This window comes from Rousettus aegyptiacus, unplaced genomic scaffold (genome assembly GCF_014176215.1).
Source record: "Rousettus aegyptiacus isolate mRouAeg1 unplaced genomic scaffold, mRouAeg1.p scaffold_m13_p_6, whole genome shotgun sequence".
Classification (NCBI taxonomy): domain Eukaryota; kingdom Metazoa; phylum Chordata; class Mammalia; order Chiroptera; family Pteropodidae; genus Rousettus; species Rousettus aegyptiacus.
In genome coordinates this window covers 54,638,542-54,661,342 of record NW_023416309.1, presented here as the reverse complement: position 1 = coordinate 54,661,342, position 22,801 = coordinate 54,638,542, and the positions used below count along the sequence as shown (strand labels likewise).

The following is a 22,801-nucleotide window of genomic DNA, read 5'->3' as shown; positions in this document are numbered from 1 at the left end:
CTAGGTGGTGTCTCCAGGACCCCCTCCCCCCAGCTCCAGCTCCAGAGAAACCACATGTGGGGGGCCCCCAGGGCAGGAGCGGCACACCAACTCCTGATCACGTACTGAGGCCAAGAGACAGGAGCCACCGCCGGCCCCTCTGCTGAGAGCTGTCACTCGAGACAGAAGGCAGGGGCTCCATTGGAGATTTGAAATCTAGCTCCCACCAAGCTAGGGAATCACCGTCTGGCCTCGGGCTGGTTCCGTGGCTCCGTTTCCCCGTCGGGAACACGGGACCTGGTCCCGCTTACCGAGCAGGGATGCCGTGAGCGTCTAATCAGGTAACGGACGCAAAGGCGAGAGTTGGTTAACCACCTTTACTGCACACCTGCCGTGTGCCAGGCTCGGCGCTGCTTTCCACACATCGGGGGCAGTGTTGACGCTCGCTCGGCACCTGTGAGCCTGCCACCGGCAGCTTCCTCTCGCAGGCGGAGAAACAGGCTCAGGCTGGCGCGCCGACCCGCTCAGGGTCACAGAGAACGCCCGCTCTGGTCTGACGCACCAGGCTCCCCGGGCTGCCCACCTTCGGGTGGGGTGTGGAGGGTGGGGATGACATGCCCCCCCGGAAACCCTGGTTCACCTGTCAGCCCCGAGGGGTGAGCTGAACCTCACAGGGCCACACACCGTTTCACACATCATCGGCAACTCATTCCGATTGTTAGGGAAAAAAAATATCCAAACTTGGAAGCCAGGCAAAAACATTTTCTGCACGTCCTGTCAGAATCATGCTCCCCTCCAGCTGTGGGGTTGGCAAATTGTGGTGTCGGGCGAATGGCCTGCAGTCCTTTGCTGGAAAAAGGGTTTTACTGGAACACTGCCATGGCCACTCACTCATGCACTGTCTGCGGCTGCTTCTGAGCTAAGGCGACAGAACTAAGTAGTTGTCACAAAGACCAGATGGCCCACACATCTAAAATATTTACTATCTGCCCTTTAAAAGATGGCTTTGCTGTGATCCTTCGGCTACGGCCTAAGGGTCACTTGACATCTCAGGAAGGTCTTGCTTTCGCTTCCTGTTTATTTTGGATTAGGGTCCAGTCTTAGCACAGTTAGATATTAACTTGTAAAAATGGAAAAGTTACAAATTATTATTGTTCAGTAGAAAAGCACACTGTAGAAATGAATGCACCACCTCAAAGGTGGTGACGATTTGTTGGTCCTGCTTAGCCAGTATTAACTGGCTTGACGGCTAACCCTCGTTACTGAGTTCAACAGATCCCAGACCCAGACGTGCGCTCAGTGTGCGTGTATGTGAGCGAGAGTTACGCTTTTAGCTTTTTGGAAGATTATGCTGTGCCCAACACGGACGATGCCCGCCTGGCCGATGGTTAGCAAAGAAGCTTCCGGACCACACAACATTCTGGAGAGGCGGGGCACGGCAGCAGCAAACCGGTACCTTGGCGTCCTGGCGGCCGCGGGAGGCCAGGGCGATATGCCTGGCCAGCTCCAGGGCTTCTATCCGCATGATGGCAAACTCTAGCTCCTCCTGCCAGGGGGATGGGTGTGAGCAGCCGCGGGGTGGGAGATGCCCCAAGACAGGACGTGGAACTTTCCACATCCGAGAGATGAATGGCCCCATGAACGTGTCATGACAGATGCTCGGGGGTGGGGGGGCAGTGGGGACACACGCTCTGGCTTTCTCTCACAAGTGACACCTCAGCAGATCATGAAGCCATTTATTTAATTTCCTTTTTTCCCCCCTGCTCCCCGCCCCCAATAAAATCGCCCTCAGGAAATGGTACGCCTTGGAATACTGAACTGCTTGCCGTCCCGCCTTTTGTTTGTTTGCTGGCGGGCGGTTTCCACGAGTGGATTGCGCCTCCCATCTCTCTAGGTCTGCTCCGAATGTCCCCGTCGAGAGGATATCAAATTAAGTTGTCAAATTTAAAGCATGGCGTAGGTAATTGTTTTGGTTCCAGATGCGAGGCCCGAGTCCAGATGTTATCTCAGTGGGAGTCTGAGAGACTCGGATTCATAAATAGCTTGGCTCGATGGTGATCTAATTAATATCCTCGGTTTCGTGAATAAATCACAGAAACTGCTTTTGGGGCTATCAAAACTTCTGAAAAATGACCGAGCCCCATTTCCAAATTGAAGTACAAATGGTCTATTCCATATACAATCACACGCTTTATATCATTTATATCATTTTGGCGTCTTGGATAAAGAACGCCACATATATCAGCCTTTGAGGGGGAAAGTTATTTCATCTGGAACATTCTCGGCAATTCTTCATGAAATCCTGCCTCATTGCATTTGGGGTTCAGAGGTTCATTCTCTACTGAGGTTTCGACAAACTCCCCAAAGGTCACACGTGGGCTACAAACCTGAAGTTTCTGAGCAAATACTGGGGGGTTCTTTTCTGCTAAGTCGGGTTCCAGATAGTCAAGTGCACCGCGGAGAGAGGCGGGATGGGCCAGCCTGCTGAGCAGGGCGTCAGCAGCGGCAAAGGAGCCCTCGGGAGCTGTCTGAAGGCCGGCGGGAGAGCACGCGGAGGGAAAACAGAGGAGAACAGAGTGATATCGGCTCCAAGCGAGGACCGCGCATCTATCTGCTGGACAGTGCTACCGTAAGGCTAAAGAGAGGACCAATTAGGGGTCAACACTGTCCCTCCCTTTCCTTCGGACTGATTCCCACCTGCGGACAACGGACATCTTGAGAGTGGTAGGCCCGACCCCCTCCCTGAAAGCGATCTGGGGTGCCCTCCCCACCCCCACCCCCACTCTCAGCCCCTCGCCAGTTGGTGGGAGGAGAGTTACCACTTGCTTGTTTATTTCAAAATCTCGGTGGGTGGGAGATGAGCTAGTTGATGGGTTTTGCAAACGTAAGTCATCGAAAAAATACCTCCGAGTATAAATATCAAAGGAAGTCAGGTTTTGGTAAAGTTGTTTTCTAAATAATGGAAAGATGATTTGTAACAAAAAAGGGTCTCCTAAGAGATCAGAAGGCTTCAAAATCAAGAGCCAACTTTGTAGAAGGTACACCATGAACAAGTCTTTCATAGTATCTATTTGAGACTGTTTGAGTCACATCTAGACTCTTTTTGAGCACTATTATTTTTCCAGTCTCCAAATGGCAGACACACAATAGGTGCTCAATAAATATCTGATACATAAGGAAAATGGTTAACTAATATGGGACAAAAAAGAAACACACTAAATCAACAGTCTACCAAGCCCCCTGAGGGATTGGTAGGAGAGAGGAAAAAGAAATGAAAACAAAATCCACCTAGAAGGATGGTCCATTTTAAACGTGCGAGGGGTTGGAGATGGTGGGCGAGGCCTTCGGCCTGGGTCTATTTGCTCTGAGGTGAGAGGTGTCCATCCTGGTCCATAAGCAGGAGGGATTTCCCATCACCAAGGCCCAGGAAAACCAACTGCTCCCCGAAAAGGAGAGTGTCCCCTGCTCTGTCTTTCTCTGCCCTTGAGGCAGGAGAAGCAAGGGACAGACTGATGACAGCTCTACTGATAGCTCCAAAGCAACTGTCCAGCCCTAAGGGGCTAAACGTGGACAGAAACTAAATCACCCTGAAGGCAAATGAAGCGCTTAGGTGAGAGTTCCGCTGCCGTGCTGGTGAGAACGGAGCCTTTCTCTCATCATCGCAGTGATGGCGGGGATGCTTCCTAGGCTGGCGTCTGTGGTCTGGGGCGTGGGGTGCCAGGTGGCTGTTGCTTTCAAGGCCTGGCTCCCTTGATGAGGGGACCCAGCTGGCCAGGGGCCCCGGCCCCAGTGACTGTGGGCCCTTCCGATCCCACTTACAATTTCGATCGCCTCTGAAGCAGCGCCCAAGGCCATGGCCTCCAGCTCCTTCTGGGAGGACTTCTCTGGCACCTGCAAGTGTGGCTCTTGGCTGGGGGCCAGCCCTCGTGCGACAGGATGCTGGATCTTTGCTCCAGCATTCACAAGGGCTTCCGTCTCCTCAAAACTTGACCTGACGAAGCAAAGGGCATTTTTAGTCTTCTCACTGGAAATCCCACTGGAATGGGCCTCGATGACCCAACTCATCCCAAGGGATCCTGGACTTGCAGGGCTGCATTCCTAGAGGGAAACTGGGTAGGTCTTGGGTGGCCATGGGGCATGCAGGCTGGGCAGCCTGAGGGGGGAGGTCAGCCCCATCCCAAGGCCTGATGGCAAAGGGAGGGTCAGAAGCACAGATGTCACTGGCCAAGAGGCAAGAGCTGTGGAGTTGAGCAAACTGCCAGTTGCTTGGTTGAGTGCCGTAGGGTTCTGTGTCTCGGTGGCCTTTTCTGCAACATGGAGACAACATACCTCTCTGCAAAGGTCAAGTGAGATGCTGCCTGCACGTGAAGCACTTAGCACGGGGCCTATCGCATGGCCCCACCACTGTTGTGAGGACATCACTGTCATCCTTGCCACTTGCGGCAGGTTCTGGAGTGACTCTGGGACATCAGAGTGAGAGCTTTCACTTGCGCCCAGTGCCAGGGGCAGGGAGGAGCGGACGTGAAGGCCCCAGTCTCAGAGCGATGGCCCGCCCACACCCGGCCCAGCAGCACACAGCTCGGAACACGGCTGACAAATGCTCACACTCACATCGATACTAATGATCAACATTTATCGGGCACTTCGTGTGCGCCAGGCCCCGTGACAAGCGCGTTTCTTATCGATCCTCCTGATGGCTTTGGAGGACAGGTACCCCATCCCCTTCACACAGCCGGGGGAGCCTGCGAGACCGAGGGCCTCGTTCTGCCTTCATACAACCCCAGCAGGACCAGCTTGATCATCACCCTTGGTTTACACGTGAGGAAACGGCACCACGGGGGTTGGGGGTCACGTGACTTGCATCATGTCACAAAACCAGCCCGGCTCGGGGGTGGGACGCAGGCTCTGACTGCTTTGGCACACTGCCTCCCCATGGGATAAATTCAAAAACAAGGCTGTGTGCCATGGGGGCGATGGGGGCAGGGCTCACGCATGGAGCTGTTCGAAGATTTCACCCGGGTCCTAAGGACGGCGAGGAACAAGCCCTCTGCCTTGACATCCGTGTGGGCATCGGAGAGAGAACGGAGCGGCCTGACGTATGCAAACGAAGCAAAGTCAGGACCGCAGCGCCAAGGCGCTCAGGGGCTCGGGGGCCCGTGGCCTGCTCCTCAGCCCCTCTCGTCAGCATCAAAGGCGTACCCTGAACACGGCGTCGGCGACTCCGACGTCCGGGCCGGGAGCGACTTGACCGGGCTCTCCTGAGAAGTGTCGAACATGAGGTACAAGGCCTGCTTCTTCGGGGTGTCGTCGTCCTGCTGCAGGGATCAGAGTCACACGTCAGCTCGGCTACGCCTGCCCTGAACGAGCTACGCAGATGACAACCAGGGCACTTTCAAGAGAAGCGAGCGGCTTGCCAGGGAAAAGCCTTCGTTTTCCTCGAGCCACCCGGAAGAGAGGAGGGGACCGGAGCTGGCCGGGAGGGAGGCAGGTGGACGGGGAAGGGGGGGGTGGGGGCGAGGGGGGGGAGGAGGGGGCAGGGAGCACGCACAGCTGCGTGCAGCCGGAGCGAGGGGTGCTGCTGGCCGCCCTCTCTGGGGGAGCAGTCACGCCGACCGCTGAGGGCAAAGAGGGGCAGGCAAGAGCTCAGTCCGGGCAGCACCGTCGAGGCGGGCTGACGGAGCCGCGACCCCAGCGCCCGCAACGGTACGGAGGAAGACCAATACGAGGGCAACACGTGCGGGCCGTCCCGTGTCACGGCAAGGCCTGCCGGCACCTCCACGCCCCTAGGGGCACGGCCGGACGACAGCGCAGCCTGGACGCCACGCTCGGGACCAAATGCCCCATGGCAGCAGGTACGAAGCCAGGGAGACAGGTGACCGTCACAACCACTTAAAATGCAATGGTGGGGGGCGGGGGCGGGTTGCCTCTTGCATGGCGACAACCTTCAGTTACACGAAGCGATTAATTTAAAGACGACAAGGAAGAGCACACCTTGAAAACAAGCAAAGCACCCCCCAAACTTTTTTTTTTTTCCTATGGTGTCTCTCCCACCTTTTAAAAGAAATCTGACTAGATCTTTCTCAGTCTAGGGAAATGATTCTGCGTGAAACCTGTGTTCTATCATTTTGTCCAGGAAAATGCCATCTGAAGTGGACTGAGTACCGCCCTCGCACACCCCAGCCCCCACTCAGCCTCACTGTGCACCCAGGATGCTGTGGGCACAGAGGGCCCTTGATCTGAGGTCTGATTTCCCAGGGACACTTTGACCATGGGAGGAGGCGTGTGCTGCGTTTCCACAACAAAGGGCGGGGTGGGAAAGCCAGCCAGCCAGTCCCCTGACTGGCGAGGGACAGAACTTACAGGTAAGGGGGGGCTGATTTTCTCCATATATTCAATTTCATAGGAGTTCCTGTAATCCAACTCTGCAAGAGAAACAAAAGGAGAGGTGTTAGTCCCAGAGAAACGCACGGGGAGGTCTGGTCTGGGGAGGGTGGGGCCCGGAATAGGACTTAGCTTTTTGAGAATGTCCACTGACTAGAGATTTCCAACAGGACTGAAGGGGGAGGCTCGGCTCGACTCGACTGTCTGCAGACCACTGGCAAACCTCGTGCTGCAAAGATGCTTCTGACAAGAGTCCCAAGGCAATTAAGCGTGAAGACCAGGTTTGACTGGGGACCAATCTGAGCACGTGGCATCGAGTTTTCAAATCAGAGTGTATACGCTTTGGGCGTTACTTTTCTCTGGAAGTTTCACGTGCAACACGTGGAACCTTGTTGCGTCCCAGTGACATTTTGGAACTGGGTCCTCAGTTGTCCCTCTCTGGGGATTTAACTGCAGTCGCACCCTGAGGCGAGGGAAGAACAGACACGATTCCTCCCGCGTCGCTTGAAAGAGAAGCTTGCAAGGCACCTGGAACAGCTTCCCCAACTCTGCCGGTGCCTTACAGGGCTGGTCCCAATCCATTTTCCAGATGCAAAGACTGATGAAAGTCCAACTGGGTACGGAAATGACCTATTTCAAACTAAGACTTCAGGCCGCAAAGAAAACTCCAGATGCTCTCGCTGGAGACTAGAAACCCACTGCCCGCCTCAGTGACTCGGGCAGTTCCGTGTAGAAACCCAGCTCTGCCACTCGACTGAGCCCCCTGCCCAGTGGGTGGTTCTGAGCACCTACTATGTGCCTCAAACCGTGCTGGGTATGGTGAATGCGGTGCACGAGATCACAGAAGGCACAGTCTGCAGCTGCCACGCTGCCTCTTTTCTGCTTAAAAAGAAACCAAGAGGTGACATGTGACTGGCTGGGAAACCAGCTAGGCATGAGTCGGTGGCAATCCGAAAAGCCTACGGCCTTAATTCTTTGTTTTGTATTTTTTTTTTTTTTACATAAAAATAAACATAAATAGCAGCTCTGGTTTAAAGCATCGTCTTTCTTTCTATGTATCGTTGAAGCCATCACTTAAAAATTGATTCCTTAATCAGAGCTTTAAAATGAGACACTCCACACAAGACTCTCTCAAAACCTGCAAGTGTGAGTGGTCGTGGCTGAACGCACTCCAGCACTTCGAGACGGGGACACGTTTTCGAGGGTCCCTGTACCGTCCCGGTGAGATGAACGCATCCTCCGAGGGGGCTCGCCCTGCTGGGGGCCGTGAGCACGGTTTCGTGCATCAGTGGCCAGGAAGAGCTCGTGCGTCCCGAAGGCCGATGCCCCGACTTATGCGTCACTCGGGAAGAACAGGGACTCGAGGCAACCCACAGCTGCCGGGCGGGAGCTTGGAGCCTGTGGCCGGAACGTGAACCGGTACCGGGGTCTGCCCGGCCCGACACACCGCTCCCCTTCCTGAAGACTTCTGGCCCCCCTCGACTTACACAGGAGAGGAGGCAGGGGACAGCGAAGAACACGGTGTTCTCAGAGCCTGTTCTTGATTTCTCGCTTTCCGGGTGTAGGACCCCAGGACGATCATTTTATTGCCATATTGATGACTGTTTAAGTTAACAGTGAATCAGCTGTCTCCTTCTCCAAGGCAGCATTATTATTGCCGAGGCATGATTTAACCCTAAATTATTTAACATAACCCCCCCCCAGCACACCCTGTGGCAGCACAGAGCTCCCAGGATGCACCCCAAAAGCTCAGGGCCACCACAGAGATCCCCCAGGATGTGTGGCCCTAGGGCAGTGCCTGGCTCTGGTTACCAGCTCGCTGCAATCAAGTGTCCCGCCCAGAACCTTAGCCATTTTCCTGGAAGCTGATCCGGGTGAGTTTTAGGTCACCAAGCTCATCTATCTGCCTTCGGTCTTACCTTTCCCACTGCCCAGTGTCCCCCACGCCCCACTTCAGAGGCAGCACAGGACAGAATGATAGTGGGGGGGGGCAGTCCTCTCCATCTGTGCCCCTCGTGGTTACAGGAGGCATGAGAACGTCGACCCCGGTGAGTGAGGGACCCGTGGAGGTATCCCCAGAACATGCCCTGACACTCCTAACCTTTCATAACTCACAAAACAGTCAGGACCAGTCGTGAAGGAAAATACACACCTCTTCTTGCCGTCAGGGTGACCTCTGATATTTTGAAAAAATATTTTACTGAACAGGATTTTCAAAATCTACTCATCTGCTTTACATGCTAGGCCTCAAAGGGTGGGCTCGGAGGGGGAGACACGTCCACTTTCAGCCCATTTCACACCATGCCACACACAGCTGGCCGGCCAGCAAGGGTAAGGCCCGTTCTGCCAAGTGGCACAGCGTCTTCACATCTAAGAAGAGGCCGCTCCCTAAAGCCTGCGTCGCGTCAAGCCGAGGAGACCCAGAGCTAAGTTTAATGGGTCTCGTCATACCCGAACCTTTTCTGGTAACTATTTCAGACGGGGCAAAGCACGGCGAGAGGACCTGACCGCTGTTTTCCACCTGGGCGAACTGCCGCGGCTTTGCCGGGGGACTGGGGAGAGCCCTGGGCAGAGGCCAGAAGGACGCCGTGGTCCAGATCATCACTGTCAGGATCGGGGAAGCCAGTTCACTGACTTCTCCCCACCTACAGACTTGACTATAAAGTGGAGCTCAAAGTGCCTACATTTTGCAAGATAATGTGAAATAAACGATGTCAGATCGAGCCCTGTAACAGGTTATGCATATGCACCAGGTTGGGACCAGGTATATTACTGCTCATTGCTATGCCTTTCCAGAAGTTTTAACCTAAGTGACTACGGGAGAAGAGCCCTCTGGAAGGCGACGAAGATACTGCTTCCGGCTCCCTTGCCATCCCTCTTCTAAATGTCTACAGTGTGATGACAACGGTGCCTGCCCCTGCAGGAGGCGGCGAGGAGGGGCAGATGTAGCTGTGTTTTAGGGGAGCCAGGGGGAACTGGGCGACCATCAAAGGCCATCGAGACTTGTGACTCTAAAACAACTGCTCCCACAGGTTCTCCTGGACCAGAGCGAGGAGGGGTCTCGGAGACTATGTCGCACAGTGGTCCCTACTCTCTTCATCCCGAGAGACCACATGGATTAGGTTTTCTCCCACGGCACGTTTCAAAAGACTGTGCTGGGAAAGAACATTTACTAAGCAAGCACTCAAAGACAAAGGTGTACACCTGCCCACCTGAGTTCTTAATCAGGTGGGACATCAGTGTCTCCACAGTGAGCTGATGTAGTTACAACCCAAACGTGCAACTTTAATAAGCTGGGCATCTTTCTAAACTAGTTCTGCTCAGGTTTTTCAAAATACTGAGACAACCTGAAGGTCTTGTGGACGCAGGAAGGAATGCATAATCAGTTCAACACTCTAGTCCTACAGATGACGAAAGGAAGCCGGGACCACGCTCCCATGAAGAGTGGGTGGGACAGAGTCGGGCAGACCCGGTTCTCTACGGGTCAGGCCGGTAGGGACTCAGCAAGTCTTACCAGCTCAAAGCCTCCGCTCCCTCGCTCTTAAGTGGGGACGTGTAGAAATCCACTCTCCAGAGCTGGCGGGGTGAAATGAAATCATGTATATAAATCACTCAGCGGGGCCGGGACAGCTCCTGCCTCACTACCGTGAGCTGGGAGAATTCGGGTAATAGTGACCACGTGTTCAAACGGTAACCAGTAATTCTTTCCTGTGATCTGTGACTTCAGCCTGAGTCCCAGTCACCGCTGTGGCCCTGGCCAATTCCTTCCTGGTGATCCCATCAGCACCCTGGGTGTGTGTCTGCTGATGTTGGACTTGACCTCACTAAGAGGAAGGAAGGTCTGAAAAGGGCGCTCTGCATCCGGTTTCCACATCCAGTGGCCGGAGGGAGCCGGGCGCGTTGGAGAGTGAACGCGAGATCACCACCTCCCAAAACGGCCACACGGAGGATGGATTTCCAGTCTCCTGCAGCCTGTGATCATGTTCGGGGCTTCCCAAATCTTCACAGCCGTTTTCTAAGGAGGCAGGTTCAACAGAGTTTTGTTCCAAACGTGTAGATTTACCTACTCATTGAATTTTTGCAGAAGACAATTATGAAATATCGCTGAGCTAGCGAGCTGTCTGTTTCAGCTCAAAGTTAAAGATGAAGAAACAGATGTTACCACTGAATGAGATGCCAACTAGCGTTGAAGATTCTATTAAAATCCTATTTTCTATAAAAAAAAAAAATGCATGTCTTGGTTCCTGATGATACAACCGAATACGCACATGCCCCAGAGCGCACACCTTTTGATTTTTATCTACGATGCCAAGCCCAGGCTGGATTCCAAATGTCTCTCTGCCATTTACAAGGCTCTTGTCAAGCTTCAAGAGATGTGAACTAGCAGAAACCACGGGTGCTATCGAAACGTCAGGTCAGGTCCACTGCGGGTGCTCGAGCCCCCTGCAGCCCCTGGGACGCCGAACCCCTCCCACCCCCCAAAGCCCCCTCGCACAGGCGGAGCCTGCTAGAAAGAGCAGACGGGCCGTGTCGGCACCATGCTCTGCGCCTGCCTGGCCTGGCATCTCCTTCCTCTCACGAGCTTGTCTTTACCCCCTACTGCGTTCAGGAAGCTGCAGGGACACCAAGAAGGATTGGATGGAGGTCTCACCTGTAGGAATCACACAGTCTAGCAAGGAAGCAAGAGACCCACATGCGCCAACATTACGGTGTTAAGGGACCTCAGAGCAGCCCAGATGAAGCACTCACGGCGGAAAGAGCAAAGCGGACATCCCGGGAGAGGCTGGGAGGGTGCAGGACAAGCGTGGGAGACAGGGAAGGGGTGCGTTCCAGCCTGGGGCCAGCGGCAGAGGCAGCTGGGTGTGGGTGCCCCCCGGGAAAGTGGCAGGACCCGTGGCTCGGGTGTGTGTGCAGAGGAAAACCAGGAGTGAAGAGAGGCTGAGGCCAGGTCTCCGTTCTCTGGGGTCGGGCTGAAGTGAGATGCTCACTGTTAAGCCTCCCAAACCCTAAGCCAGAGGGTCAACCAGACAGCCAACCAAAAGGCTCCAGTCTGCCAGAAACACAACGCCCCAAAGTCCAAGGACACCTAATTTAGATCGTCTTTTCATCTTTAAACTGGAGTGAGAAGACGAGCATCCAAAATCCCCCGGCACGTGAACCGGATCTCACTGGTACCATTCGGAGACCTCACGGGCCCAGAGCGAACCACCGAGAGTCCCCGATGACAGAAGAGGCTCCAGAGGAGGCATCGGAGCGACAGTGAAAAAATCACCCGCACCCCCGGCACGCGCCCACCGCGCCCGGATTACCGCGGACCAAGCTCCGCGTCAGCAGTGCAGCAGAGGTGAGGCTTTCCCGTGTGATCATCCTCGTACGGACAGCCACTCAGTTTTCAAAAAGTTTTGGAAACCAACGTCTTGAAAGGGAACCTTAGAATCGCCACACGGTTCCCATCGGGCTGGAACAATGGCCCGATGCTGGCCCCGGGCCTCGCGCACTGGCGGGGGGCGGGTTGGGAACGCAGTGGGGGGACCATCGAATCAGGGAAACGATTCACCCCTCGGATGAAAAGCTCTCGGTGTGCCTCCATCTGCTTTCTTAACGAGAAAGGAAGCGCGAGAGCCGACATACAAATTCGGAAAAATCGGTGTTGGTGGAATCGTGGCTCTAAAAACTCTTGATTCGCCTGGTCGCAGGGCGCTGACTGAAGGCACGCGGGATTTCCCGAGCCGCAGAGGCAGGCAGGAAGTGCAAGGTGCACACACGTGAGGGGGTGGGAGATGTTCGCGAGCCGAGCACCCTGCCTGCGGGCCTACTCCGAGGGCGGACGCGGCCCTCCTGTTAGCCAGCCTGGGCGAACCCCGGGTTTGGGGCTGGAGAAGGCGGGGCCCCGCCGTGAGGGCCGCGCTGCGAGCCCCGCACACGGTGGTGGTGGTACCCGGCCGCCCCCGAGGAGGCTGACCCGCACTGAGCGTCTGCCTCGGATGAGGCTCCCTGGAGCTGTGCGTTTCACGATCGCCAAGGAACATAAGCCATACAGCCTGGAACGCGCCAAGCTCGAGTGGGCTTGGGCCGGGAGTCGGGGGGCGCAGGGCTGGCTCTGAGCGGGGGTCGTGGGGCCACGGTGCCGCTGCTTTCGGGCCTCAGACTATTTTCAAACGCAGCCTCAGCGCACAGCACGCTGCGAGTCGGCAGCCGACGGCACCGTTACCCGGCTTAGACGCTCCTGTCCTGGCCTTTTGCTTCCCAGGGGCAGGAGTCTCCGAGGCGGGTTGGGGGTGTGGCTGGCCACCGAGCTGCTTACCCTCTGTGGGTGAGTTGAATTTGGTCTCGTTTACAAAGGTGGACAGGTCGGAGGGCTGCGGGTAGTCCTGCTTGTCAGACTCCAGGTCCACTGTCATGCACGTCCACTTCTGGTTGGTGACCGCCAGCTTCTCCTCATCGGTGGCGTGGACCACGGCAGAGATCACCGGCGGCGTCTCTGGTGTAGCCGCCGGAGTGGGGTCCTGTGAGGAAAAGAGGAGCAGTCTCCCTTCTCACCTAGTCCCCGCGTCCGAAATGCCGCCCACCCGCGAGTCTGGGGCCCGCGCGTCAGGACGGGGCCCTGTCCGAACCCCCACACGTCCCCACGTTGCTCAAAACGGTCCCGAGGAAACATAAATTACTTCCTCTACAAATTGCCTTTTTCTGATGGCTTGTTTCAGGGGCATGACGATGGGTTTAAAAAATGGCAGTTTCGCGTCTCGGTTATTTGAGACGTTCCTGCTCGTTCATTTTGAGAAAAAGAAGGAAACTTACTACCAGCACTTTTATTTCTGCAAATGCTGTTATGTCCACACAGTGCCCCCAAGCCACCACCATCACCTGACAGTCCTCACGCTTGTCAGACACAGAGGCAGGGGGTCGTATCTCCATCTAAGCAGGGCAGGGTACGCACCCAGAAACATCAGGGCGGAGCAGAACTGGGACCCAATGCCCCTCTCCTGGGTCTGGGTACCCCTTCCTGCAGCACCCTCCCTGGCCAGGGTTGGCTGGCTGGGGCTTCACTACTCAGGCAGTGGATGGAAGGTTGGTTTGTTTTATGACCCTGAATGGCCAGACACACACCAAAGGGTAACCTGCCCTGGTCTGTTAACAGGGCAGCAGAAACGGTTTACGGTTGGTAGCGAAACTGGCATGAAGAAGACAAGAACTCTCGTGGAGGAGGGAGAGGCCACGCTCCGCTTCTTGGGGGACGCACAGCCTGCATCTCCCCACTTTGACTTGGATTACAGAACCCAGTGCTCTGGACATATATTCCGTTTTTTTCTGACTCCATATTCATTAATCCCGACAGACTTCCTCAACTTCACATCCATATGTGTTCTCGGCAAGCTAACTGGTCAGGAGGGACTGGCACAATTCCCACCGATTCCTCCGGAAATGTCCAACTGACATTCTTCCTGAAACACCTTCCTACTCTCGGGACACATGCTGATCTCCCCCAAAATGCAGGGATCAAAGCGGTGTCTCGCACACACCGAGGGACGGTCCTCCGTGTAGGAGGCAACGCCCTGCTGACCAGTGGGGAACAAGACCACATCAGCCGTAACTCCCGGGGGAGGAATAAAGCCATAAATATCAAGGGAACGGTATACCTGAGAAGGTGGATCAGAGAGAGGAGACCGTTTTGGCGACTTTTTCACCCTAAATGTGTCACTGGAAACAAAATGGAAAATGTGAACACAACGGACAGAGGCACCGAACGCCGCACAGCACCCGGAGCAGACCGAAGCCACCGCCTCTGCTGCGGATCTGCCCGGGCCACACCGTCCCCCCCGCCCCACGCCAACACCAGGCAGACGGCCAGGCCGGCGAGCCATTCGGACTCTTAACAAGGATCATCGTTGCCCCCAAGGGAAAGAACCATCAAGCGGGAAATCTTCAAAGAGATGCCATTTTGGAGAGCTGACCCAGAAAACGTAGCTAAATTTAACCAGATGTTCCGATTTTACTTATTTTAAAAAGTAAATTTGGGGTGAGCAGATTCAGGTACCCTGATTCTAGTCAAGGAATGTCTGACCCAATCGAGGTGGAGGGAGGGGACCTAGGTGCATGATTTACAGACAGGGAAGCGGACACCTTGTTTCATAAACAACTCTTGGACCTGTGCAGAGAAAGAAGGAAGGTTCTGGGTCTTCAGAGAGTTGGAGGACTCCTTCCTACTCACAGGAACTCTGCGCTTAAGGAATTCCTGCACTTCTGGGCTTCTGGGGGTGCGGGGCAGGTGTGTGGGGGGTGCGGGCTCTGACTAAAGGCAGGGCCAGAGGTGACGTACGACTTACCGTCTTGAACCCTGACAATAAATCTCTAGAACGCTTTTCAGAGATAAGATGATTTTTTGTTGCTTTTTAAAGTCTTTTCCTAACCATGGTTAATAGGCAAGATTCACGACTCTTTTCTTCCTTCCTTTCTCCTTCATGTAAATAACTGGGGGCAGCGAGGATATGAGGCCCAGGCAACAGCAGACCAGGCTCCCGAAGGCGCCAAAAGGCACTTTTAGCGTGGGTGGTTCCACTGAGTCCACTGGGAGGTCAGGGGTCGTGTCCACGGTCAGAATGGAGGTTCTCCACCTGCAGACTGGCCCCGGCCTTCTGGTCTCAGGCCCCTCTGCGGTATGGTCCTGTCCTCAGCAAAACAAGGGTTTGTGGCAAGGGGAGTCCTTCACCTCAGACCCTACTGCCCGCCCCTGCTCTAAAAGGTACTGCGAGGACAGAGCAATGTGGCACTCAAGTTCCGTCCTTGTGTCCGCTCAAATAAAACACTCCAACAATGGCATTGTCATGAAAAAAGTACCACAGATGGTTACCTACAGCATTCACGGCATTTGCCCTATGGACAGTGCGACCGCAGCTGGGAACATATATTTATTCATGCATATAAATATATTTTTATATATAGGCTCTGAAACGTTAAAGAAATCCCTTGGGCAGAAGAGAGAGCCCGAGAGACTCGACCCTCCGCCGGGGCTGCTGGACGCCTAGGACCAGGCCAGCGTCCCCTGTGAGAAAAGGGAGACGGAGCAGGTGCTTGTCCTTGGGCCCCTGGGCGCCACCCACGAGATCCTTCCTGGCTGGGGAGGCAAAGCAGCAGAGGCAGAGGTGGTCTGCTCCGCCCCTGCCGACGTCTGGCGGGGTGACTCACAGACAGCATGCAGACACCCACAGTCAGTCTGGTCCTGGGTGACCAAGGACGCAGGCCGGAGCAGCCTGGTGATGGCTCTCACAGCCGTGCGCTCCACTCTGAGCCACCCGTACATTTCCGGGGGGCTCCTGCAAGAGTCTCACTTTGGGACAGTTCTCACACGTTTGCAAGAGCCAGTGACGGCGGCCACTGCCTGTGGGCGGATTGGAGGGTTATTTTCCCGTGAGACCACAGAACTTAGAAAGCGATCGCCCAGGAGGAGTCCGAGGTAAACGGAAGAACAGAATGAAAGTTAAAGAAAAAAAAAAAGAGTATGGGTTTCTGATGAAGAGACAGCCACTGTGCAAGGGAGAAAAAAGTTCCATTCCTGACAAGCAGGCAGATGTCGGATGATCACGTGTTCACAGCCAAGCAGTTTCACGTAACACTCGTCACCACGAAACAAAAACCACCTCTGCTACGAGGACGCCCCGTGCCCCACCATTTCCAGGCCCGCCACAGAAACGTGTAAGCAGCAGCCACGGAGAGAAAAGAAAAAGAGCTTGGAAGCAAAAATAAAAGGCAGGGGGAAAAAAAAATAGACACATTGAGCGTAGCAGGCAGATTCCTTTAAATTTACTTACAACAGAGAACATACAGACATCACATCTTCAACCATCCTAAGACAAGAAGACAAAAGAAAAAGAGAGACAGACAGAAGGAACTGACAAAAAAGATAAATCTGTGGACGGCTGGCTGGCTCGTCACGGCTTAGGCTGCAGCCACCAAGCTGCCCCTGCAGGTTCCGCTCGGGAGTGTGGGCCGTCCCCCACGGCTTTCTGGAGAGGGCCGCTGGAGAAAGCCTTCCTCCCTCGGTCCCAATTATGCCTTACAGCGTAGGTGCCCACAGAGCTCTGCCACCGGCACTGGAAGCGAGGCTGCGGGACGGACTAGCTCCCTCGACTTCTGCTGGCTGCGAGGCCAGCACAGAGCACAGGCGAGCTGCCTGGAGGAGGAGGTGGCGGCTGCGTGCCGGCCCTTATTTCAGTGAAGGGAGAACACGGCTTTGCAGCCTGAGCATTTCAGACGTCTCTGGTTTGAGGCTTAAAATAAAGTTTCCATCGCAGGTTCTATGGAGTGTCTGGGAAAAGCCTGGCTGGGTAACCGATCTAAGAAAAGCCCACATTTTTGGCCAGGACTGCCCGCTGCCCACCACCAGGCGAGGTGTTCTACAGCCAAACCCTGCTTAGAGAACCTCTTTGCAGGAAGCCCTGACATTCTTCTTGAACGTCAGATGCTCGAGGGAGCCAGAAATGGGAGGTAAACAGGCCACCCTGTCCTAATCCATCAGTGCCAGGCAGACTCGGTTCGGCTCAGCGGCCATCAGCTGTGGTCTGCTCTGCTGAGCTGCTGCTGGAAGACTGGTCTCCACGGCCTTGTGAAATTATTGACAATGCTTCACAAGGGAGCAAGGGCAAAGGCTCCAAGTACCAAACCACACCGAGTTCGGGCCAAAGTCCTGGGAATGGACCTACAGCCATCCAAGCTCGGGCTGGGCCTTGGAATGAATGCTGGCGTCAAGGACATGTAGCATTCAAGGGTGATCCACCTGGCAACTGTTTGTGGACAACAGGGCAGATTACTGATGGCCTCATGGGGACCCGGGGGATGGCCTCTCGCTTTCAGGTCCCGGTGCTTCTGGACCTACAGGACCTTTGGACCCTACTCTGCCAAAGACAGCTACAGAGAGGGATGGAGACCAACGGGGGTGTGTCTTCTGGGCTGGTTGGGGTGCAGGGAAGGGACCAGCCCTCCCAGAGCCTACCGAGTTTGCCTCCTGGACTAATCTCATTAACGGACAGAAACAAAAACTACAAATTTCAACAATATTTTAAAGGGTCTACCTCCTAGCTTCTAGGCCCCTCCCCAAAGCAATTCACGTGCTAAAGAGAAAAGGGTAAGGCCCCCCAGCAGGGACGGCGACCAGGTCTCTGCGGGGCTGCTCCCTCTCTACAGGATGTCCCACACGGCCCTGGAGCTGAAGGTCAGCTCTTCGACTACGAGTAACGCTTCGGACCACTGACTCGGTAAGGCGAATGATCCAGGGCTCTAGACGCAAAGGGATGTGTGGATGGGGAAGGGTCACCGCTGGGGGGGGGGGGTGCAGAGAAGGAAAAAGGTGTCCCTCCACACACACACGCACACACACGGCGCCACCACAGGTGGCCAAGGGCGCCGCCGACGCCCGGCCCGCCCGCTCCCCGGGACTTACGTCTTCAGCGGCGTCTTCTTCTTCTTGGCGGGCTTGGTCAGCCCGTCCCCGTCCACTCCGTTGGCGTCCATGGCACTGGCCGGGATCTCAAAGGAGGCTGGGGATTTAGAAGGTGAGCTGGGGGTCTTAGAGGACGTCTTAAAGGGGTCAATGGACTCGTCACAGGCGTCCGGGTCAAAGTTGTATGATTGTTGGGGCAGTTTGGGGGACTCCTGCATTTTCGAGGTGGAAGAGAAAGGGTTAAAATTGGGGTCATCCCACTTGTCAATGTCAAAGGTGTAGGTGCCTTTGGCGATGGGGATGTCACTGGGCTCAGCGGGGGACCTGGTAGGTGAGGCAGGAGTGTTGTCGAGTTTTTCAGGTGTTTTTTTCATCTTTGGCCTCCTGAGGGGCATTTTGGCAACCGGCTTTTTGCCTATCTTTTTGGTGGGAGGGGGGTTTTCCTGCTGGCTGTCCCAACTACCCCTGTCCTCAGAATAGTCAAACTCCAGCCTCACTGAGAGCCCTTTGGCCGGGGAGTCCTCCTGCCCCCCGCTTTCTGATGCAGTCACCTCCACCGCCTCCGGGGCCGGGACAGGAGGCAGCGTCTCCCTCCTCACGGGGGGTGAGTTCTGTAATCTGCCACCTCCGGAGGATGGGGGGATGGCCCCGTCCGCACCCTCTGAGTCCAGAGGGCAGGCGGCCTTGGGCACGGCAGCAGGTTCTAGGGGTGCCTCCTCCGATAAGGCTGGTCCAGAGCCTTCGGGCTCGGCTGATTCCGTTTTCGTCTCGGGTCCCAGAGTCTCCTCACTGGAGACAACGCCCTCGTCGACTGGCTCGTGCTGCGTCTCCTTCACTGGGGGCGTGTCACAGGGCTTCTTCGTGGTCTGTTTCTTTTTTAAGGAAGGAGGCCTCGGTTTTTTAGTTCGCTTGAGGGTGTTGGAGGCGCTGCCGGAGCCCGTGCTGTACGCGTCGGGGGCCGGGGCCACGGCCTCGCTGCCGCCCGAGCAGGACGCACCATTGAAGTCACCGGCCTGCAGGCTGAGCGAGCGGGACAGCGTGGACTTAGACACGGGCACCGAGTCGGTGGACTTCCTCCGGGCGTTCGCTTTGCATTCCTGGTGCTTAGGGTCCGAGGCGCGAGGCTCCGAGGCCTGGAAGCCGTCGACCAGCTCGATGCTGTCGAAGTCCAGGTTGTAGGCCCCGCTGCTGGCTATCGGCTTATCTTCGTCGAAGACGGCGGAGGCGGAGTGCGCGGGAGGACGGGAAGGGCTGCCCTCCGCCGAGCCGCAGCGCGGGCCATCGGGCACGGGCGCCGCCTCAGCCGTGCATCCTGGAAACGGAGGCAAATCGGTCACTGGGGCGCAGGACGCTCTGGGGTGTTCCTCGGGCCGGGCCGGACTGTTACGCTCTGAGCAGAGCCCGCTGGCCAGCCCGGCCCGCCAGAGCCGGAACCCTGCCTGGGCACAAGCCCTGCTCCAGCCCAGGACGAGCTCCAAACCCTGGACGGGCTTGCCCTCCGTTCCTTCATCCACAAAGTGGGAGTGACGGCGGCGGCGGAGGGGCAGCTCGGCCATCAAGAACACCGACCGAGTGCCCGATCAGGACCGGGCACCGCTCCGGGTGCTGGGGATTCGACACTCAACGAAACTGACAAAATCCGTTCCCTCCTGCAAGTCATAGTCTTCGGGGACATGACAGCCGAGGCGCCAACAAACAAGGAAAACAGACGACCAGATGTGAGCTACGGAGAAAAACAAAGCCAGGCCAGGGGCGTCGCGATTTTCAAACAAGGTCCTTGGGCAAAGCCCTCGTAGGAGGAGAGCCTTAAACAAAGACAGGACACCAGGTAAACGTGTGAACCAGGAGGCCGGCCCGGGAAGCATCCTAGACAAAGGGAGCAGTAGCGCGAAGGCCCTGGGGTAGGAGCGTGCCCGGCACGTCGCGGAAATATCCGAGGCCGCGGAGGCTAAAGGAAGGAAGAGGAGCAGCCGGGGAGGCGGGACTAAGGCCCGCGAGGGGCCGAGGCCTTCCGAAAACATCAGCCGCTACCGTCACCAAGCCCGTGTCCCCTGCTCAGAGCCACCGTGAGGAACGGGGTGTGGGAACGGCCCCCAGGCGATCACAACGGAACTGAGCTTGTCCCGCCTGGAGCTGAGCTTGCCCCGCCTGCCACCCGTCCTGTCCCAGGCACCCCCTGTAGCGCCTCCCCCCAGTTCCGTCCGCTGCGCCTCCCTCCCCAGCCCTTCCCCTGGTCGGTGAACCCCGTCACTTTGCCGCTTCCTCTCAGCTCCGCCCCCCTCCCAGCCATTGCCGGCCAAGGAGGCTGCCCCCCGCTTTCCGACAAGCTGCGGAGACTCCAAATGCTGGTCCAGAGATGCTCTGTCACCTCGTGGCCGCACTGCCCCATGGGGACCTGACCAGCCCTGGCCTTGGCTTGGCGACTCTGGGCGCTGCTGGAACCAGGTGGAGCTTCTCCTGCATTTCTGGGCTCATAACTGTCTTGGGTGGTCGAGGAAGCCAGACAATGATCGACCAGGAAACCACGAGTGTGTCACTAAACAAAGGAGGCACACGGCAGAGGGGTCTGTGGGAGAAGGAATGGGGGGGGGGGCGGGCACACACGACACTTCCCAGAGGGCAGGCCCTACGCACCCAGTGCCCGCCCGCTGTCCACTGGCGTGGCTGCGGATGGAACAGAGGATGCCCGGTTAAAATTTGACTCTCAGAGAAATGAATCCATTTTTTTAGTATAACTATGTCCCCCATCCCGATTCTTTGTTTGTCTGAGATTCCAATTTAGCCAGGTATCCTATATTTTTATTGGCTACATCTGGCAGCCCTGTCCCTCATCCCGACAAACAAACAAGGTTTGGGAAAGGCTCCCTTAAACCAGAACTGGCTTCTCACTGTGGACTTTCTCAGAGCGGCTCTTGCTCACGACGGCAGTCCTCCAGGTGGCGAGGACTTCGCGCGGTGTTTACCCAACTCTGCTCGCAAGCAAATCTTTCTCTTGGAGCACTTGGCGGAGGACCCAGTAGATGAAGTGCTGCCTGAGAGATGACGGCTCAAGGGAAAAGGTCGAGCTTCTGGAGTTCGGGAGCTGTTCTGATTTACCTTTGTTTTCCTTCAGACTGGCTGCACTATCTCTTGTAGGCTCAATAAATATCTCTGGAATTGAAAGCACCTTCCAGAAGCACATCTATCAGCTAGCGGCAGTTTCAAACCTTCCCCTCAATTCTGCACCCAATGCCACCCCAGGCCCTAGTTGGAGCAGACGTCATACAAGATGGAGCATTTGACTAAAGCCTCTTAGCTCTGCTGAGTCTGCCAAGTAATTCCTCCAACACCCGGAAACACTCTTGCTTCCTGCTCTTTTCAAAAGGAGGGGTGTCTCCACCCTTCTTCATTCTAAAATCAACCTCCTCCCTATCTCCTCCAGGACTCGCCACCCTCAAGCACCCCATCCTCCCATCGGCAGTTGCCTGGTCTTCCTTCCCTGGTCACGCATTACAGAGGGCACAAAGGACAGGGGACCTAGAGGACCAGGTGCCTCCCGCCAGGCTGCGAAGGAGTGAGGAAGAGCCTCGGCCCACCCCCGGCAGCCCGAGGACGGCCTTGAGGCCCTTCGGATGTCAGGCGCGCTCCCCGATCATGCAACAGTCAGCGGAGTCAGCCTAACCGTCTGCTCGCTCTCTTCCCCAGAAGAAAAGCCGCCAGTCTGCTTAACACAGCTTTCCCGGTTAGAGCTGACGTGCCCTGATTAAATCATCACGGCCCAGGAAACCTCGGCACCGTGGTCACTTTGGGACGGTTAGTTCTTTGACATGGGGCTGTCCTGATTGTCATAGGATATTTAGTAGCGTGCTTGGCCTCTACCCGCTGGATGCCAGGAGCACCCCCTACCCCAGCTGTGACATCCAAAAATGTCTTTGGAAATTGTCAAGTGTCTTCTTAGAGGGCAAAACTGTCCCTGGTTGGGAACTGCAGTCTTACTGTGGGGCGACCAGAGCGGATCGTTCCCGGGGCCCATCACAGGGCCGGGAGGCCCTTCCACACGCTCTTCACAGGACCCTGGGGTCAGGCAGTTCTTAGAGAAAAAAGGTCACTGGCACGTGCAGGCCGTGATTTGCTAAAGCAGGTGTGGTCCGGCGGGGTTCCCGGGATACCCACTGGGCTTCCGAATGTCCACATCTGCAGGAAGACAATTCACTCGTGCATTCCGCAGATAATCTGGGTGCCCCCTACATGTCAGCCGCAGTGGGGTATGCCGTGGACAGAGGTAAGGACGTCCCTCGCCTCGTGCACCCCAGCAGGGTCAACCCGGGCACGTCCCACTCTGTCTGCAGAACAGAGCAGCGGACGTTCCTAACAAGGGCTGCTTCGCAAACGGATGTTGGTGCAGCCCGAGACAGAAGAGGGCTGTAAGCAAAGCATCCCAACCGGAAGAGTCCTAACTGTGTCACGGGCAGGCATTTAGCCTCACTGCAGTTTTCAAAGACTCCAGCCCAGAGTCATCACGGTCTCCGTGGGGCTGGGCCTCAGGGCGATTAACTTCTCCAGCCCCTTCATGGCGGGGCCTCTGTGATGCTCATTCTTCTGCAAACTGCCATCCAAGAAAGAGGCGAGTGCTGGGCCAGCGCTCGTTTTTAAAAAGGGAGGCTCTTCTTTGCTTTGCTGAAAAACAAGTCGGGCAGAAGGAGCGAGGACAGGCCAAAGGAAGGAGCGGAAGTGGCAAAACATTTCCAGGGCAGTCGGACACGTGACTGGACGTCCCAGGGGTCCTGGCAGGGGACTTCCTGTGCACACTCGTCGGCGCTTGCGGATGGACCACACACGGAAACGTGCCGCCGTGAGTCTTCCAAATTCCCTTCTAAAGTATCCCACACATTTGTAGGCATGAACTAACTATACCCACAAAAAAAGACGGCTGACTCTTGGTCGCCCGTTTAGGGGTTACAATCTGTTTGCCATTCACCTTCCATTAAACTTAAGGGTGATTTTTTAAAAATATAATATTATAAGAAA

At 56.0% G+C, this 22,801-nt stretch overlaps 1 protein-coding gene across 7 annotated transcripts in view; it reads right to left on the bottom strand.

The window, feature by feature from the left end:
- The window catches only part of TACC2 (transforming acidic coiled-coil containing protein 2), a 176,283-nt gene that overhangs the window by 19,449 nt on the left and 134,033 nt on the right, over positions 1 to 22,801 (bottom strand). For 6 of the 7 annotated variants that reach the window (XM_016149087.2, XM_036223910.1, XM_036223909.1 and 3 more), the window contains 8 exons: positions 17,795 to 19,106; positions 13,998 to 14,058; positions 12,665 to 12,866; positions 6,340 to 6,401; positions 5,179 to 5,294; positions 3,799 to 3,970; positions 2,367 to 2,507; positions 1,436 to 1,525 (listed from right to left, as the gene is read on the bottom strand). In XM_016149087.2, coding sequence (XP_016004573.2) covers positions 1,436 to 1,525; positions 2,367 to 2,507; positions 3,799 to 3,970; positions 5,179 to 5,294; positions 6,340 to 6,401; positions 12,665 to 12,866; positions 13,998 to 14,058; positions 17,795 to 19,106 — 2,156 coding nt within the window. The remainder of the gene's footprint in view (positions 1 to 1,435; positions 1,526 to 2,366; positions 2,508 to 3,798; positions 3,971 to 5,178; positions 5,295 to 6,339; positions 6,402 to 12,664; positions 12,867 to 13,997; positions 14,059 to 17,794; positions 19,107 to 22,801) is intronic. The other variant, XM_036223914.1, reaches the window with a different exon arrangement.